Below are 19,853 nucleotides of genomic sequence, written 5' to 3'. Positions count from 1 at the left end.
TGGCCAAAATGACCAAGGTTCAATGTCTAACGTATCAACCTACTAGCATGCTGAATTTCATTTTCCTCCAAGCTCTAATTACGAAAATATGGACGTTTTTTAGGTGTTTGGAACGGAAGAGGAGGAGGAGGAGGAGGAGGAGGAGGAAGAGGAAATAGAGCAAATATAATATGTTTCCTTCGGTAAACATAAAAAAAAAGACACCAGACAGTAACGTGGGGTTTGCTTTTCTTTAATTCCTCACCAACGACATCATATCCGTCACATGAAATCAAACGATGGTGTAACACACATCACATGATCCGTCCAGAAGCAGCATCTACGATGCTGTAACAATAATTCATCTCTAGCTATCTTGTCCTGCATCTACAGTTGGTGGGAATCTAGACTAAACCACAACCTCATCCTTTAATCATGGCGTATCGCAGTATAGGTTGCTTGGTGATGTTAACAAACGCTCGAAAGAATGAAGTTGTGCACGGGTTCAGTTCGTATTCGTTCCTGGTCATTGTTCAACGTTGTGTATGTTGGGTGATGTTGGAAGTTACATGCCGGGCTCGGCTGAGGAAGGCTCGCACTGGGAGGCGTTACAGCCACAGTTGATGACGATATCCATGTAGTGGACCTTGTTGCTGCCATCCTGGCAAACCATCTCCACAGCACGGCGAGTTGTCTGTAAGGACAAGAGAACACAGCCTTGTGAGTGATACTAGCAACTTCAACATTAGTAATCTGAGACAAAAATATATGACACGTTCCAAGAGTAGATGGGTCCATTTCTCGATCAAGGTTGGGGTACGTCCCGATTCATTCCAGTGTTGGAGATAAAGTTTAATTTCATAATGAATTGCACCGACACAGATGAACTTTCATGCTAAGTCAAAAATATATGATTTAGCAACTATTGATAACTAGAAAAAAGTAAGATAGGTCCTACTAATACAAATACAGTGTGAACTCTTGTGAGAGCATGCGTCATACTGCAGTAATAAAAACAACGACATTTTGATGCTGTTTATCCTGTACCTGATGTTGTTTTAGGTGAATTTACGGGTTCACAAGCAGATGTATGTACCTGAACAGCCGAGCAGCAAGAGCACTGCTTCTCGTAGTTGTTGGCTGCAGCTGAGTAGAGCGACTGGGAGGTGCACTTGCCCTCACACTTGGTCACGTTCACGGCCATCACGCTGCGGCAGTTTCCAACCTCCAGGAAGGCAGGCTCCACAACGGCAACATGACACACCTTGTCTGTGGTACAGAATAAAACAATGCATTTTTTATTTCCATACATGTATTATATCGTATAGCATTCCAGCTCTAAGACTTAGGAAATTAATGTTACGTTTTCTAGTGCAGTCCTGAAAATTAGGATCGGTACCAGGCTATAATTTTGTTTAGATTTTAGCTTAAATGTTCCAAATTATGTTTTTTTTTCAGCGCAGATTGTACGATCCATGGAAGGATTTGTACAAGAAAAGTGGAGTGTGAAATGAGACTTGCATACTAGTTTTTTTGTGTAAGTCCAGTACCAAGCCATCGAGTTTATTTTTTTTGGCTTGAACCGAAAGGCTCTGATTCGGTCCAGTTTACACTAATTACAGGTAGTCACCACTATACAGTCAGATCGAAAATTGTATGTCTCTCGTGGTCGGCCGACCCCCATTATAAGGTTCACGGGGGAGGGTTTGCTAGGCATGGATGGATAACTGAAAAAAAAAAACATTTTTCCTAAGCCCGACCAAAGTTCTCCAAGGAGCGAACACTAAGGTTTCCTCACCATCACAGACCCACTCCTTGCAGCAGCCATCGGCACTGGGGATGGAGACGGCTTCCTGTCCCACAGGGCATGATGGGATCTCGGCAACAGGGCAGTTCTTCGGGCGGCAGCGGATATTTCCGTCAGACATGCACTCACAGATGGAGCACGGTGCGTCGGAGGGAGTGTACGTGTGTCCAACCTGGCAAGTCATGCAAACAAAATGAAAGTTAAGGCATATATAGTGAGTGTTTTAAATGCTTGATGTAATAGCCTTAGTAAATAACAGCTGCCCCACCTTGATGATTTGTCTTATCGTTTTTCCGTGGTAGTACATGTAGAATACCAAACTTTGAAAATTATCGCTATAATTATCGTATTATGGTAGTTAACGTTCGGTCGAATGTATAAGTTTTTATCACCACTTTTTAGTGCAATTTGATGATGTTAATGTTTTATTCAATTCAGCAATAAGTACTAATAGACTTACTCTACTGACATCAAGATACATTAACGAGCTCAAATGAGCTGATGACTCAATTGTACTTACAGCAAGCCTGTTATCCTCAGAGTCCACACAACCAGCTGGAGAATAGGGGAAAACAAATGACAGTCAACCTTCAGCATTTAGTTGTACATTACTGACATTTCAGTTGAAAAGACACAATGTTAGTGCAATTTATCAGACCCTTTTCAATGGAAATGGAAAGAGAGTAAGAAGGTCAAGTACATACATGTTCTGCACTCGAACTTGGGGCAGCAGCATGTGTCAGGATCGAAGAAGCCGACTTCAACTCGGCTTTCGTATGAGCGGCATTCCCGCTGTTCAGGGCACTTGTTCTTGTCACAAACTGTTGTCGAGGCAGGAAACATACATATCAGTAGAAATTAATGCTCTCTTTTACTGAAATACATGCAGAGGTTACGATTTCAATGACATCAAGTCATTGGTTTTGTATAGTGAAGGTCTGTGAGTAGCATTCAGTGCTAGAAACTTTGCCCATAAAATGTTGTTCATCATATGATCATGTTGACTTTCTTAGGATCCACAATTTAGTTTGACATCTCTGTTAGCTAATATTTCTGTGGTCCTCAATGGATTGTTCTCAAAATATGATAAAATATAGCTTCTTGAGAAGACGCCAACATTAGTATTCCCCTGACGTCAAAAGCAAAGTGGGTATCTTACCACAGCTGTACTCTGGGCAACATTCGCCTGCATTAGTTTGCACACACATCTGGTATCCAGTGCAAGTAGGTCGCTCAACAGGACTGCATGTGGACGGCTCACAGACTGTGCAGAAAATATTGGAATTATTCTAACCAGGATTGCACATGGGCAGGATGGCACATCTGAAGATTTCTGATCGCAAAGTATACGTACTGTTACTTCATTATTTACAGTATTTCATCATCATCATCGCCGCTCTCATCTGTCCTGGCAGAAAATCTACATCAACATGAAGGACGTCTACATGCTGTACATACCACAGATCTGTTCCTCGTGTTCAGGACAGCAGTCAGCGGCGCCGGGAGCACGGAGCTTCCTGCCGGTCTTCTGTAGAGTGTAGCCCTTGGAGAAGTCACAGGACACGGGCTCTGGCACAGTGCACTGACTCTCGTCACATTCTGATAGAAATATTTCGAGAAAAACGTGCCGAGTTAAAAAACGTAATTCTCAATGAGTTTCACTTCTTTAACTCTAACATAGACTTATCTTTCAGTAATATAACAACTAACGGTTTACCTGATATAAGTACGGTACCGTTGTACTTATATCAGGTACAACTGACTGTGTTGGCAAAAGCTAGAATGGGTTGATAGCCACTCTAACATGGGGGAATCGAACAGGTGGAGTCATTTCAGTATTCATAACAATATGTTTGAAGCGTGTTTGAACACTAAAATACCACAAACTCATGAGCTTACAAGTGTCATTGTAACTGACTGCATTGCAAAGCGATCTTAAAAGGTTGCTCTGTAGTTTTGTGCGCGTGTCAAAGTCTAATACGTGTACAATTTACGTGTAGTTTTATTGTTATTTTGTGATAGACACACATTCTGTGTTTTTATGAATCCAGGAAGTCTAATGGATTTCTAGTAAAACCTCAAACGTCAAACTTACCACAGGATGAGCAGCAGCTACCCTTCACTTGCTTGTATCCATCAGCACATGTCAGTGATGGGCAGTTCTCCGGGCGACACACTGTGGTGCAAGAACGTCATTTATGAAAAATTCATTATCAATACACAGGGAGCTCATTGCCTTTGCCAAAACAAAGCTTCCTAATTGTAAAGCCTTAAAGGCACCTGATGCATTTTTAGGGCGGCAAGTACTGGATTTTCAAGGTCAATTTTCCAGGAATTCTTTAAATGTTAATGTAGTAAGTTGAATAGACTCTGTTCCATATCATACTGATATCTCTGAGGCAAAAATGCCACGAGATATAGCTTGTTTTGGGGTTATTCTAGAATGCTTTAAGTATTAAAATGATGATAAAAATGTGTCATTGAATGGCAGTAAATGTCAATATCAGACAGATTTCATCATCCAGAGTATTTTTTTTGTTTTCCGCCCTGAAATTGCATTGGAAGTCTTCAAATCAACCGAAAATATCAACTGATACTCCGCTCTGTCAAGACACTCCATTATCATATATATCTCTTACAACCCAGACACCAGGATCAAAGTAGTATCACAAAACGAAGAATACATGTTAATGATGCATGAAATGTCATTTCTCACCGCAGCGGTATTCTGGGCAACAGGCATCAGGATCAACACACTCAGTCTCCTCTCCATATCCGCAGACTGGAACACTGGTGGTGCATGTCTCCCTCCGGCAAACTGGAAGGGTAAAAGTATAGGTCAGAGGGAATCACTCTTGAATGATGAATAAATGTTGAACCTGCAGCTAGGTAATGCTAAGGCCACAAGAGGGGATGTTTGCATGAACAGAAAAATTAGATATTCTTATCAAGAATATACACAAAAAGTAATCATTTTCAAAAACTTTATTGTCTTTTACATCATTCTATTTCACATTATACTATTCGTTCCACAAAGCTGCCCATGCGGTCCCTTACCACTGTTGTGACCTTAGCATTAGTATTTACTTGATAATATAATGCACTGATCCAATGCTTGACACTCCCTAGAAGGAATCTGACATTGTTGTTCTTACCACAAGACCAGCTTGATGAACATTTGCCGTCTGTCTTGATGGCCACTTCTCCACGAGCGCACACGGGCTCGGCGGTCGGTGGACATTCCTCTGTGTCACACACTGTATGATCATATCAACAACATGTTTAGTTAAAAAAATTGATAACAGTTACTATCAAGCCCTTCTTACAGTATCAGCAATTAACTACATTGTGAGCATGGGGCTAGATTGGCCCAACCGTGCCGCTGACACTGGTAAAGTACATAATTGTACATAATTTTACATCATTTACACTGTTGTCATAAGAGGACAAATTGCTTGCTTACTTGCTTGCCAACTTACCACATTGCTTAATTGGACAGCAGCTGCCCTCATTGATAGTGACCAGCTTCTCACATGTGTCGCAGAATGGGATGGACACAGATGGACAGTTGGCTGGGTTGCATACTGTAGACAACAAAGTTGACATCGTTATTTTTCCCTGGCGATTTCCATAATTGATTTTGATAAGTCTTACATGACGTACATTTTATCTTCAATTGCAAGATACAATATTTCATTATGATGCTATACAAATACACATGTAATCCTTGTAGGCAACAATTAGTTTTAACTTAAAGAACTGTTTAAAAGATAGAAATGAACAAACTAGCTACATCATACTTACCACACTCAAGATGGTTACAGCATTCGTCAATGGGTGTTGATTGAACATCCTCAAATGGCTGGCATTCGATGGACTGTGGCTCTGAGCATGGGCCACACTGCCCTAAAGACGAAATGAGGTAGTGATATGTTACATCTTTTTACATACTGTATGACAGTAAAGCATTCAGTTGGAAAGAAATTTGTGGTCATTCATAATCAGGTTGGACGGAAGAACTACAGGGAGCTGAAGATTGAAGTGCTCCTTGAGCATCCATACTTGTCCTGCACTCGTATTTGGTGATGCAGCCGAGCTGTACTTCCTCCAGGGTACCGTCTGGGCAGCTGGGGGCCGGCAGCTCGCGGCGCAGGGAGGAGCAGGTCACACAGTCTGGCGCAGTGCACTGGCACATCTTGCACCTATCGGTAGCATCCCTCCAGACTTCTCCCATCTAAGATTAGAACAGATTTTATGATATCAAGCAGAGAAGTACCGTGCTTTCAAAGAGCGATGTCTAGATATCTAGACTGAAACGTTACAATTTTGGTCAATCAGATACACTCACCTTCCTTCCATTGCCAGAACTGTCCTTGCACACAGCTGTAAAATACAGAAAATAGATGTGATCAACAAAATAGATGATGCAACAAGAATATTCATATGAGACCAGTGAATTCGTTTCCGTGCAAAATTCAACAGCACAGGTTAAGACTTACGGCAGTCCTCAGGTACGACACAAGTGTTGCCCTGGAGGACCTTTCCAGCAGGACAGAAGCAGCCCTCCACAGGGTAGGTGTCCTTGATGAGGTCAGCTGGCATCAGGTTGCCATCACATGTCTGCTGGTTAATCTGGCCGCAGTGGTTGTACTCAAACCCGCTCTCACACGTGTATGCTGGAGACAAGTGAGAAACAGTGAAACGTTTATCACCCTGATGATGTCATCTTAAATTTGAGCGTTCAAAAGAGAATTCAATTGCCTTGACTATAGATTGAGGATTTCGCATCTAGTACCAAATGTGACATTAGTACGAAAATGTTTTTAAACTGAACAGAAAACACAACATACGGCAGAAGTCTGGCCTTCTCCAGTCCACGCAGCTTCCACACTTGCGACACTCGGCAGCATAGGCTGCAATGGCAGTGCAAGATGGGCACTTGCTCCAACCGTCCTCAGTCTTCCAGCTCTTGCTGCAAACCTCGTTGATGCAAGCCTTTACAAAGAACAAGCCATTATCGATAATTTATCGATAAAGTACGGTCATAAAATTATCAAGATCTGGGAACAATGCTCATAATACAGGATCTAGGACAGAAAATGGAACAAATTTACGATTCAAAGTTGCAATGACATATAATGAAATGTAAGGGCCTAGCACAGTAACCTCACTGTAGCCCCAAACTATCCTCGAATGTTCTGAGCTCACGGTAACTCCAAACTGTCCTCGAATGTTGTGCCCTCTGTACCTCCAAACTATCTTCGAATGTAGTGACCTCACGGTAACTCCAATCTATCATCGGATGTATTGACCTAACTGAAGCCCCAAACTATTATCGAATGTAGCATACACAAAAAATGTATTCACCTGATAGTACGACTCAGGGTTGACGAAGTCGTGGCAGCTCTTGAAGCCACCAGACAGGATGGTCTCACAGGACCTGGTCAGTTCGTTCTCACACTCGGGCGGACTGGTGGGCACGGCTGGTGGGCGGCAGTCGACGTCATCAACGTTCACCTGCCAGTCATTGCCAAATGTGGTCACGGATGACGTCACGATGCGGTTACGCAGGGAGAAGTCATCAGCTGCATTGCTGTTGCATGTACCTGAAACAAGCAGAAAATGGGGGGCATTAGAATTCACCTGTATCTGTATCAATATAGCCGGTATAACCGCCCTTCGGCGTAGCACGCACGTTCATATATTTATTTTAATGGTACTAAACTACAATTTATCACATCTGATCAACTAATTGCACTAAAATACAACTGATACCACGGACAAGAGCTAAAATCCTGCTGGTGGTCACATCTGCCACATTAGCAAATCCTGATCTACTGATCTACAACATTGCGGGTACGTGGATGAAGGTTAGACATCCAGATTAACGACCTACACAAGGGCTTTCTACTCAAGCAACTGATTTTGAAAACTGTCAGACGTTTCAAGTAGTTTCAAGTTGAACTGGTATTGATATCAAAACTAAGAATTGATGTGTAACTGGGGTAAAGACAACATCACAATATTGGAAGCATGACATACCACACAAGCCCTCCGTCTGGTCGAAGTAGGTTCCAGCTGGCACCTTGATGCTGAAGGTGTTGTAACATGGGTCCACACGCACCTCCAGGCCAATATTGCGCACCACAAACACAATCTGTCCACCAGTGTAGCCGGCGTAGGCTTCACTGTCGAAGCTCAACAGACGATTCTGTCTCAGATCAACTCTGTTGCCACCGGAGCTCACCTGAAATATAAGGGGAAAATGTGTGAATCTATGATGCAACTGTGTAATGGTTTAGAGACATGAATGGATGACCTGATTGGCAAACACGACTTATTGACAGAAATGATACTGAATGACCGCTGCACAGACATTTACTATTATACAGTCAATTCATAGAAATCTAACCTCAGCAGCTTATGGCAATCATTTTCTTATTGAATGAAAACCCTTCCTGCACCAGGTGGTGGATAGGGTGACTCCCATCTTCGTTTCAATAGCCCTTGGGTCACACAGCAGTGCAATCACTACAACAGGAGACTATTCCATGTGCACTGGTACTGTTGCTGAGCGCTAAGCAAGGAAAACAGTATGTACCATTTAGAATATGACTCGGCCAGGGATCAAACTCACAGCGAATCGAATGCAAGGCTAACGCTCTACCCACTTGGCCATTGCACCGGTCTGTAGGATCTATCTGCAATCTTTCATGGTCACTTTAAAAAAAGTGACCATGAAAGTACAATACTTAGGAATACATACACATGGGTAGTCAGCGCCTCCAACAGCCGTTCTCTGTGACCTGTAGTTAACGTTGATGGCCTTGTTGGCATCAATGGTAATTTCAAAGTCGTAGTTCCTGGACCTGGCCAGCACGTAGGTGCACTTGCCATCGAAGTCATAGCATGTGCCATCGAAGGTGGTGAAGCGTGAGCTGAAGCCACTGCAATAGCCTGAGAGAAAAATAGGTAAAAAAATCATTACCCACTTCAGGGCAAAGGCCAGTAGTGCGCACAGTTTAAGTACATTATATTCTCAAAAAAATGTATTTTGCTTGGGAAAAGTTTTTGAGCTGGGTGTTATAGCTAAGGATTTTAGTCTTTTTCTTGGTGACAAAAATACAGACGCTCAACCATGTTTTGTGATGTATACAGATTTCATCTGATTTTCTAATTTTGGACGAAATGGACACTTATCTAAAAGGTCTAAAACTCAATTTAGATGACTTTCGAACACTTTTTTGTAACACAATTCCCATATTTAGGAAAGTCTATTGGTGGCCTTTGCTCTGACAGATAATCATAATCAAGATTAAGATGAGACCAGTCAAAATTTTGATAGAATTTCTGAAAACACAAAAGTTTGCTATTAATATTTTCATAAAATCTTCAAACTCTACAAAAACGATAATACTTACAGTCGCACGACCATGTTGAGCAGCAACCGTCCGCATCCCGGACCTCGGTAGGCTCCCGACCCCCTGGGCAGGTTGGACGCACGGCCTCTGGGCATTCCTTCGGTGTGCACTTGACGTTGTTTGGACCCATGCACTCGCACGTGGAGCATGGGGAGCTATGTGGCACCCAACTGTCTCCAATCTTCAAGGAAGAGGCAGAGAAGAAAACTAAGTGTATGACTTCAGACTTGGCATTTCTTGATAATGTGTTGGAAGAAATTTTCCTCTTTTATACAGAAGCAGGAACATTGCTTATTTGTCACTACAAAAATATTGCACAATCATGCCACAAACGTCTTTGATTCTTTTGTGAGAATATTACTTTAGGTAGATAAACACATGCTTAACTATGCATTACTACAGATTACGGCGGGCAAATATGAAAAAAACGTTGCATGAAGTAAATACACTTTGGCCATACCTTGCGTCCAGCTCCAGTGTCATCAGTGCAAACAGCTGCAAGAAATACAACAACGTTAAACTTTTGTTAAACTGTGCCCCGAAAAAGAATGTCAGAGAAATGAAGTCAAAACTAATAAACTTTGATGTTTGCCTTTCTGAGACAATCAAGAATCATGCATATCATTCCTCCTTCAGGGGAGATACGAGTATTCCATGCTACATACCAATGATAATTAAATATATAAATAGCTTGGTAGCCTCGGTCCACCATCTTCCAGCAGTACAATGTATTATTATTAATACATGCATGACTCAAACATACATGGCTGTGGTATGCATTAATTTCCAAGCAGATCTTTTGATGGCAGCCGAATCGAATATCGAATTGGCAAGACAGTATCAAATTATCAAGACAGTATCGAATTGGCAAGACAGTGCGCACGCAAATTGGCCAGGCAGGATCAAATTTGCCAGGCAGGGTCCAATACGCCCACCAGTACATAAAGGAAAGCCTATCATAATATAAACGCCTAAATAAAGGCCTCAAAATAAGTCTAACCCTTGGAGAGTTGTGTACATACAATGTAGATTAATTAAAAAAAATATTTACGGCATTCAGAAACTGCAACGCAGTTGTTGTTGCTCCAGACAGTGCCCTCGGGACAGAAGCAGCCCTCGGCCGGCAGCTGGGTGCAGGAGGCCATGATAGAGTCATAGTTGTTGTAGTTCTCACAGGTACGTGGGATGGCAGGGCCGCACATCTTGTATGTCTTTGGATAGACACAGTTGGATGCTGTGGAGAGAGAGGAATAGTAGTTATACTTATATTTGGTGGTGCGCCATCTAAGTTTACCAGTTCAAAAGTGCTACAGTAACAGATCATCAATAGTGATGAACACAATGAGAATTTCAATTCTCAGACAAATTGACCTTCACAGAAAGCTAATAAAATGTTTACTAATCAGATGAAATTATTTTCGGAAATCAAGATACGTGTATGCGGTACATACGGCAGAGGGAGTCTGAACGCCAGTCCATGCACACGCCCTTGCGCGAGCAAACCTGTCCGTAGGCCGTCAGGGAGTTACACTTGTCGGTGCCGTGACAGACGTCAAACTTGCAAGACAGGTAGTAGCTCTCCACTGGGATCACTGGATGACAGTCCTGTCACAGGTGCGCAGTGCATATTTATCATTTTTAATTTCACATGTTTTTAAAAGCTTAAAACCTTCATTGCAGACAAGTGTGCTTGATTGGAAAAGTACAGGAAAAATCTATTTGTTTTAATGTATTTATTCCACGTCTAATACATTGAATCCTCCATCCAATTAAGCATTAGGCCTACGAAAAATGTTGTGTTTCCGGTTGCCTTAGCATTTTTGGTGGGTGGTCCATTGCTGTCGAGAGCATACATCAACCAGACATAGTGGTGCGTACCGGTACACTGGACCGAATCAGAACTGGTCTAGTGGTGCGACATACCGCCAGACATAGTGGTGCGTACCGGTACACTGGACTGAATCAGAACTGGTCTTAACGTTTCGGTTCAAGGCCAAATATCAGTGAACTAATGCATTTCAGTTTGTATTTGTATTTGTTGGATCACTTTGGCCGAAATGTAAAAAATAAAATGAAAAAGAGTGAATCCCTTCCTACTGATACTATTTTTTCAGGACCATAATAGGAAACCCAGCATTAATTTTCCTAGACATTACCTTGAAGATGTCCGTCAGCAGGACGTCGCAGACGCTGTCCTGGGCACACCCAGGCTCCGCAGTCGGCACGGTGACCTGCGGCGGCTCCCAACATTTCTCTCCCGGTGCGGGGGCAACACGCCAGTCGTACGCAAACTTGACTTCACTGGTGGCAATCTCACCATTCCTCTTCTTGAACTCATCCCGTGGGTCATTGTTGCAAGTACCTGTGGTAGAATAGAAAGCCTTTTAAACAATTGAAACAAAACAAAACAAAACCTGAGAGAGTAGTTATTGTACTAGTGGTCCTTATGGTTTGGGCACATTAGATACACAGACTCAGAAGCGTTTACAAGATATACCAACTCAGGGTTACCAACAAAGTTACTAGATTTGATTTTCAATGGTAGCCTGTAATCTTAAGGCATGATTCAAAATCACTTGTTTGTAGTCCTGTAAGATATAATTCCTTGATTTACATGTTACAGTTACTGTTACAGTAGTACTTCATGTTTCTTACCACACAATCCCTTGGTCCTGTCCTTGTACGTGGTCTGTGGCATCATGATGACGAAGCCGTGGTTCATCTCGTCGTACCTCACCTCCAGGTTGAACTCATCGATGGTGAGGATGAGCTGCCAGCCAGCCGGCATCACGCGCATGCCCTTCAGCTCGTACGGCAGGGTTGTGGGCACTCCATTCACATTCAGCTGTGCAGGTCATTTGGGAAGTCAGCAATTAAAACATTCACTCTAGGCATAACTGTTTTTATAAAGTTGAAGGTGTTATGGAGTGTGTTGGAAAATCATGGTTAGCTGGCCACAGTATAATTACAGACACTTCATAACTCCGGAAAGCCCTTCGAATTTTGAAACAGATAATAACAAAACGAGTTAATATTTGTAAGCATGATGTACTAAAGAGTGATGGATATGTAGCTGCTAATCTGACATCTCCATGGACAAAGCCAATTCTGCAGAATCCTAGAGACGTTTAATTGCCTACATTTTAATTTGCGTTTAATACATCATACTTTATTTTACCAATTACTTTGGTTAGATCTATCTTTCAGTATTAAAGTCCAGGTGAGGTCTTTTGGTCGTGAAAGAAGATAAAAAGCCATTCTAATTAAACACATGCTCACCCTAATTCCATCCATCATTGTAATCTCGATGCCACCATACTTGACAGTGATAGCCTTGGTACATGATGTGTCAGGAGCCATACGGCAGATCTCGTTGTCCACAATAATCTCGAACTCCGGTGTGCAGGCTGCAACGTATGAGCAGTTACCCTGGTACGGGTAGTACACGCCGTCAAAGGTGACGTAGTGAGGGTCACCAAATCCGAAGCAGAAACCTGCAAAATGAGTGAATGCTTCAGTGAGTCACTTGAAGATTGAATGTAATAAGAAAACAATATAACAAGACACATTATGGCACATGTTAAATTGCTGTATCGAATCGAATCGAATATGTATAAAGGTAATGCTCTTTGGCAACTACAACGAAGAACATACTGCTTTTAGAAGACTACTAGTATTCACCAATTACCAAAATTACCAATAGAAGACTGAAACGGCTTGGTCGTGTACTAAGCATGGATGGTACAAGAGTACCATAAACAGCTTTGAATTGGAGACATGCCAGGAAAATAAAAAGAAGCAGACGGATGATCCGTCGTCCATTGGATTATCCTGTCGATCAGTATACAGAAGGTGGCCAAGGATGGACCCAGATAGAAAGAAAAAGTCATGGCCTTACGTCTTACAAAGGATAAAGAGGATACTTAAGTCTCTCTGTAATGCTATTTGTGCATAGTTTCTCATGTGAAACAAAAAGACATAGAGATGACGTACAGTCTGTGCACTGCTCTGGTTTGACGCAGATTCCTCCGCGCAGCACCATGTCGTCTGGACAGAAGCATCCTGACGTGCACTGGATGTCACAGGAGACGTGGTCGTCATACATGTTGTCACAGGTACGTGGGCAGCCAGGCACACATTCCTTGTACACTTGTGGGTATGGACAGGTGATCGCTGCAAGGAGGAACATAAAAACAAGGTTACACAATCATACACATCGTGTGGCATAATATATTCATGGTTGGGGGTTGGGTATGGTAGGATCGTGTGTCGTCGTAATGGCCGGGTGTTTGTTCAAGATCCATAGGTGCTGGGTTCGAATAGACCGACATGTCTCGATGTTGTGCCCTTTGGAAACGCACTTTACAGAAATTTTCCTCACTTTAGGCTGAAGGTGCAAATTTGTATCTAGCTTTGATAACCCTTTTAGAAATGTTGGCAGATACACTACAAGATGAGAGTGACCTCTAGACAATTCCATTTATGAAATGGTCACATGGTAATCAGGTAGTATTACTGACAGTAACTAATGGGTAGTGTATGTTTTCCTAACAGACTGTTAGATTCTTCCGAATCTGGAAAACCTAATGACGATGTCAAATGTCTTCAGTTATCGAATGATAAGCAACAAGTTTATGATAAGACAGTTTGAAAGTTTGATATACTCTAACAAAAATTCTTGCTTTGTTTCTTTCTACCAGTTTTCTTAAAAAAAGATATCGACTTACGGCAGCGGACTGGTGATCTCCAGTTCAGGACACAGCCGCTGAGGCCACATGTGCGGGCATATGACTCAAACACGTGACACGAGCATTCGTCGACTGTGTTGCCTTCCTCGCAGCAGGTACACACCGACTCCAGACACTGCTGGTAGTACATGTCAGGTGTCACGGTGCTGTGGCAGGGGGCGAACACGCTGTACCTACGGAAGGGAAAAAGCATATTTTGTATCGTCACTGATGAAAAGCTACTTGAAACGTCTGACGGTTTGCAAAACCTATCCAGTTGCTAAGTAACAATTTCCATGTGTATCTCATCACCTGGGTGTCGATCCTTCATCATTAGATATTTTTTTATCATTTTATGTTCTTAATTAATTATAATACCAAAATAGCTATTGGCTAGACGAATTTTTCTCAAATGAACATAACATATCGATGCCACAATGTAGAAAAACAGTCAGAATCTTGCGGGTTGATAGTGCAAACTTTAACATAATAATTTGAGAGCCTTTTTGGCAAAGCATTACCTATATACCCTAATAGCATTAGGTGACAATGTACATACCCCCCTTGCATAACTACAAAGTTTTTGTTTCCAAACTATAACAGACAAGACCCTTGCACACGGATAAAAAACGTACTGATTCATGAGGATCTTGCAAGCTGCCTCTGCCTGGCTTGCATACTGAGGATTGCTGAGACAAGTCCTCTCTGGTGGAGGTTCACATGTCCTGTCAGTACTGGCCACCCATGAGGAGCCGAATCTGGCAATGGAAGGAACACAACATGAGGTCACCATTGAGTACGAACTCTACAAAACAGTAAGGTGTCTAAATTTTAAAGTATAATATCATTGTACAAACTGAAAACGCCAATCTACAAAATAGTAAGATGCCGAAAGGTGAAAATATAAAATTATGCAAAATAACTCCAATGCACTGAACCGTAAGTTCTTCAAAGGTGAATTTTTAAAACTATTGTATTGAAAGTATAAACTTAGTATGCAAAATCATAACTCCAATCTACAAATCAGTAGGTTGTTCAAAGGTGGATTTTAAAAACTATTGTGCAAAATAATAACTCCAATTTACAAAATGGTAAAGATGTACAAAGATGAAAGTATATAATTATGATAATTATCTACAAAACAGTATGATGCCCAAAGGTGAAAGTATGAAATTGTGCAAAATGATAACTCCGATCTATAAAATAGTAGGGTGTCCAAAGGTGAAATTTGTAGAATTATGCCGTACATGCAAGTTTGTAGTTTACCTTTCCACATTAGTGGTTATCTGCCTTGTCTTGGTCATCAGGTCGTCAGAAGTGCGTTCGTTGTAGACACCGCACAGACCACAGGTCTTGTCCCTCATCCTCTGGTCCACAACAACGCGGGCCTCGGGTTCGCACCAGTAGACGCTGTACAAAATTCATATCGATTTTACTTTCTGACAGGAGCTTTATCTTTGCTCAACAAGTAGAATCCAAGTAAATAACTATACTTACTCGTACTTTGTAGAGGTATACATCGTAGAATGTAGAATTCTGACTGAAGTTCCCAGAATTCTGCCTCAAATTCCCAGAATTCTACAGAATTCTGCAGAATTGGCTTTCTTCCTGGAGATCTCTAATTGCTAATTGCAACCTAGCTGCATGTTCATTGTCCTTCAATACAACTTGGTTAAAATAGATTTTATATTATCGTGGTTTTCCGGATTTTAAGTGTTTGTCCGGAATTATAATGCGTTACATGTTGCACATCAGTAGATAACATTTTGTTTGTCATACAATTAATCAAATGTATCAGTAAGGACCAGGTCTTTAAGTGTCAATATCACGTACGACTACATGTACTTCGGAATCTGACTTATATCATTTACAACACATGATTTTTGGTGAGTGAAATAATCGGAAAAGTTTTCACCTGAAGCCCTTCTTGGATGTGATAGAAATCTGTCCGTTCAGACAGGCGATCTCCAGATCCGGTATAGACCAGTTCAGGACAGAGATCTGGGCGGGGCTGTACTCCCGTCCGCAGTAGACGATGCTCTCGCCGCGACCACGGAGGACAAACTGATGTTTGCCGATGTTCACCTCCAGCCAACGGCGACAGGACTGCCTATCACCGCTTGGTTCACACTGGCGGTTCACTGTAAACAACAGTAAAAAAAATACGTATTTAGTAGAATGAATGGTTTATGAGATGCTTTGGAACAATTGATCAGATAGAGTTCAGGTATCAGAGTACTGATTACAGCTCGAGATTTTTCTGTGCAGGTAACGGTGAAAATTACATGCACCACACAAATTTCACCTGCACCATTCGAACTTTGAGAAGTATGAATATCATACTAAAACAGTTTAGAAACAAACCACTATGGCATTTTATAGTCGGTAACAGACTGGAGGGTCTGCCCCGAGAACAGATGGACCTGGCGGGACCTGTGCATGTCTGTAGCCGCCATGCATTAGCTCCTGATGTCTGCAGACAATTGATTGATTGACTGATTGATTGATTGATAAATGTAAGATACTAACCGCGAACTTCGAAGCTTCCCTCAGCACAGTCCTTGGCCAGGAAGTGGCTGCAGACTTCATAGTTGTAGGTACAACCATCAAAGGTCTCAAAGCCCTCGTTTAGGTTTACACAAGTAGCTGTGAGCAAAAAGTGGAACAGAAATTAGTGGAACAGAAATTAGTGAATATGCAATGTTTCAACTGTAATTTTCTATGCAACTGCAGATTACTTTAGAACAGATGACATTGTACATTTTAGAATCAAAATATGGTCTGAAAACATTCTAATACAGAAATGCTCATCTATCATAATGCCTTTTTGGATTCAAACCCTTAATACTATTATATTCAAAATTAATAAACTTGACAGCATGATTCAGTTGCAATCGTGGTGTGGTAGACAAATATAAGCTACAGGAAGCAAAATAGTAAGGAACATTACCGCTCTTGCAAAGTTCCTTGTTGCATTCCCACGTGTAGTCATCTGTGCACACACTGCAGAAATGACATGAATTTAAGTTTAGTTATAACAAGACAAAGTTTCAAGACGATTAATGTCTGTTGGTACATCATAATTAAGGTTTTCTAATGGTTGAGCTATTCAGAAAGACTCATACATGCTATTTTCGATACATAGATCTTGTAGGTATCACTGTAGACGTGAGAGTTGATGTTAGCTAGATATATAGTACTGAAGAGTTTGCCATGCATTGTACCCGTTACAATTGTTGTGCAATAAAGATTGACTTGACTTGACTTGTCATACATTTACGTCAGACACTGCTAATAGCTTTCAAAATACACAAATCAGGTACACACCACTTCTCGCAGTCACTGACACCACATGACCTCTCTTCACCTGGGGAGTACCGTTGGTTGTTGTACATACAGGCACGCTCAGCTGGAAACACAACAAAGCAACAAAATTACGAAAACGTATACATAAAAACTTACAAACTCTCTGTAATACCATTAACTAGCAAAGTGCTACAAAACTGGACTATGATACACTACCTGGCGTTGTTGTTACAGCGCTGGTTGTTGTTGGTCGAGTAGTGCGAACCATAGTTGTTGTTGGAGGTGGTGTTGTCTCTGTAAAATGTGCAGGAAAAACTTTTTTTAATTTTCTCTATGTAAAATGTGCAAGGAAATGTCAGATACAAGACGATTTTAGCCATCTATTATACAGTTTGTGAGAAAGTAACCGGAACTGAATTGACACGCAAACAAGAATATGGTGTTACTTGTGCAGTCCTTCTCGTCTTCGCCCTTGCTGCAGTCCGGAGTTCCGTCGCACCACCACTTGTGTGGGATGCACTTTCCATCGGCAGGGCATGTCACCTCAGTCGGGGAGCAGGTGGTTGGCTTGCATGATGGGCAACATTCGCCTTCAGCCTTGATTGCCTCTTCTCCCTATTGTAGAGTGTAATCATATTATGTCATTAAAGTCTTTTCTTTCACTCAACTAAGTAAACGCTCACTGCAGTAGCATCTTTTCTCCTGAGTCAGAAACCCCAAACGTAACCAATAGGCAGGCTTGACTAACTGACTCAATGCGCGAGCACAGAATAAAGAAAACATTGTCTATTAATGCTCGTCTCCTACATTGCATAATCTTATGACATCCATCAAAAAGAGTGAAATTTAGGTAAATAAGAGACGGTTCAATGGAGAAGGCACTCAAAGCAGAAACTGTGACCTCACCTCCTTGCAAGACAGTTCTGGACATGTTGTCTTCACACAGTCCACTTCACCATTCAGACACATGCACGTTGTGCAGCCACCGTCTTCCTTCCACACAGAGGAAGCCTAATGGCAAACGTATCACAATGTAATCAGTAAGATAAATCCACTTACAGCATAATAACATGCATTTAACACTGAAATCAGCATATTCTAGGTATTTCCTTGAAATTCTGAACAGCAGGGGGCCAACCATGTTCTTTATAGTAAGTTCGCGCGCATGAACCTGCACGGAAGGCATCAAACTCGTGCCAGTTTTTCAAATGGTTTCTGTTTTTTCTTAACAAATTCAAAACATACTTCGACTTTGCAGTTTATATTTACATGAATGATCAGTCCATATCGAGTTGTCATCATCCCGTGCAGACACCCTGGTAATTTATCTTTATTGCGGAGGGCCAAAGTTAAACCACCAGAATTCCCGCTCTCCCATGTATTTCTAGTTATTTTTCAATTGTTCCATTTTATTTTATTTTATTTTATTTTGTTTTGTTTTGTTTTATTTTATTTTATTTTATTTTATTTGTAAGTGCAAAACAATGAATAAACAAATTAACAAACCCTGGCACATCTCCGCAGCAATTTTTTAAACCCTACCTTTGGACTTTACCGAACTTTAGATATCTCACTTAACGTCCTTACAACACACTCACCTTCTTCATGACATCTCCATCCCTGCACGGGCATTCACTGATGTCCATGCAGCGTGTTCCATCGCACACCTGACCCTCAGCGCAGACTGGGCACTTGGACAGGTCCGTAACACCAGGGCAGCATGGTGGAATGTAGGTGGTCGTGGTGGTTTTTGCTATGATTAGACAAACGGAAAATTGTGAATTCCATTGTGCCAAAAGCATCATCATCTATTATAATTAGTAGTAACAGAATAGTACATCTACGTCACATAACAGCCAGACTCTCTGCTACAGTTGAATCTGGTATGACAGATAGCGTAACAATACATTTTGATAAAATTTAAAACAAAACATCTCTCAATCGCTGTTGCCTGTGGTCAGAGATATATGTTTCACCTGGAGTGGTACCCTTCCTCATTGTCACAGTAACAGTTGTTGTTCCTGTTGTCTCTGGGTAGGTCACCTCTGGGGTGGTCTTTTCTGGATAGGTTGTCTCTGGGATTGTCTTCTCTGGAACGGTTGTTTCAGGTACTGTCTTCTCAGGCACGGTAGTCTGAGGAGGTGTCAGCGTGGTTGCTGTAGAGTAAAACAAGAATGAGAATCATTTCAATCCTAGAGGGAAGGACTTGGAGATTCGAGGAATTCGGAGATCTCAGACCTCCATGAAATATCCAGGTCTTGTGTGATGCTGACTGTATCCTCTTCTCATCAACCATGGTGTCTACAAGTCTTCTTTGTAACCATATCCATTACAACCTAACCTAAGGGCGATGTGGAAACACAGACAGACACACGAGCACACATAACCATACCAAAACAATATCTCCATTTTTAAGGCAGAAGCACATGAAGACACAGTATACGGAAACACAGATATTATAGTAAAATCAAACTTCACAGAGGGATGGTAACTAGAATTCAGTATATTCTGTCACCTACTTGTAGCAGTACAGATGGGCACATTGGCAGGGCAGCAGAGGAAGCGGACTTCGTAGTCATAGCAGTACGATCGTGTCATCCTGTTGTGCTTGCA

General features: G+C 41.7%; 1 protein-coding gene across 3 annotated transcripts in view; it reads right to left on the bottom strand.

The window, feature by feature from the left end:
- LOC109466158 (von Willebrand factor-like) overlaps positions 1-19,847 on the bottom strand; it is a 20,162-nt gene extending 315 nt beyond the window's left edge. Inside the window, exons 1-40 of one of the 3 annotated variants that reach the window (XM_019763816.1) lie at positions 19,760-19,847; positions 19,217-19,396; positions 18,839-18,993; positions 18,147-18,251; positions 17,687-17,855; positions 17,457-17,534; positions 17,262-17,343; positions 16,885-16,937; positions 16,464-16,580; positions 15,850-16,075; positions 15,201-15,344; positions 14,570-14,692; positions 13,935-14,128; positions 13,201-13,380; positions 12,487-12,701; positions 11,863-12,052; positions 11,364-11,569; positions 10,659-10,812; positions 10,259-10,441; positions 9,668-9,702; positions 9,208-9,388; positions 8,553-8,743; positions 7,829-8,033; positions 7,154-7,392; positions 6,637-6,781; positions 6,286-6,462; positions 6,135-6,169; positions 5,849-6,020; positions 5,591-5,692; positions 5,266-5,370; positions 4,942-5,043; positions 4,503-4,604; positions 3,882-3,962; positions 3,245-3,385; positions 2,946-3,050; positions 2,491-2,607; positions 2,307-2,341; positions 1,778-1,958; positions 1,076-1,248; positions 502-673 (exon numbers count right to left, since the gene is read on the bottom strand). In XM_019763816.1, coding sequence (XP_019619375.1) covers positions 545-673; positions 1,076-1,248; positions 1,778-1,958; positions 2,307-2,341; positions 2,491-2,607; positions 2,946-3,050; positions 3,245-3,385; positions 3,882-3,962; positions 4,503-4,604; positions 4,942-5,043; positions 5,266-5,370; positions 5,591-5,692; positions 5,849-6,020; positions 6,135-6,169; positions 6,286-6,462; positions 6,637-6,781; positions 7,154-7,392; positions 7,829-8,033; positions 8,553-8,743; positions 9,208-9,388; positions 9,668-9,702; positions 10,259-10,441; positions 10,659-10,812; positions 11,364-11,569; positions 11,863-12,052; positions 12,487-12,701; positions 13,201-13,380; positions 13,935-14,128; positions 14,570-14,692; positions 15,201-15,344; positions 15,850-16,075; positions 16,464-16,580; positions 16,885-16,937; positions 17,262-17,343; positions 17,457-17,534; positions 17,687-17,855; positions 18,147-18,251; positions 18,839-18,993; positions 19,217-19,396; positions 19,760-19,838 — 5,586 coding nt within the window. In that variant the 5' untranslated portion in view covers positions 19,839-19,847 and the 3' untranslated portion in view covers positions 502-544. Of the gene's footprint in view, positions 1-222; positions 674-1,075; positions 1,249-1,777; positions 1,959-2,306; positions 2,342-2,490; positions 2,608-2,945; positions 3,051-3,244; positions 3,386-3,881; positions 3,963-4,502; positions 4,605-4,941; positions 5,044-5,265; positions 5,371-5,590; positions 5,693-5,848; positions 6,021-6,134; positions 6,170-6,285; positions 6,463-6,636; positions 6,782-7,153; positions 7,393-7,828; positions 8,034-8,552; positions 8,744-9,207; positions 9,389-9,667; positions 9,703-10,258; positions 10,442-10,658; positions 10,813-11,363; positions 11,570-11,862; positions 12,053-12,486; positions 12,702-13,200; positions 13,381-13,934; positions 14,129-14,569; positions 14,693-15,200; positions 15,345-15,849; positions 16,076-16,463; positions 16,581-16,884; positions 16,938-17,261; positions 17,344-17,456; positions 17,535-17,686; positions 17,856-18,146; positions 18,252-18,838; positions 18,994-19,216; positions 19,397-19,759 lie in introns of those variants that run through there. The other 2 variants (XM_019763815.1, XM_019763814.1) reach the window with 2 other exon arrangements.
- Between the last annotated feature and the right edge of the window lie 6 nt (positions 19,848-19,853).

Source organism: Branchiostoma belcheri, unplaced genomic scaffold, assembly GCF_001625305.1.
Source record: "Branchiostoma belcheri isolate BF01 breed outbred unplaced genomic scaffold, Haploidv18h27 scaffold16, whole genome shotgun sequence".
In the NCBI taxonomy this organism is placed as follows: domain Eukaryota; kingdom Metazoa; phylum Chordata; class Leptocardii; order Amphioxiformes; family Branchiostomatidae; genus Branchiostoma; species Branchiostoma belcheri.
The sequence above is the reverse complement of the archived record's forward strand: the minus strand, read 5'-3'. Positions and strand labels throughout refer to the sequence as shown.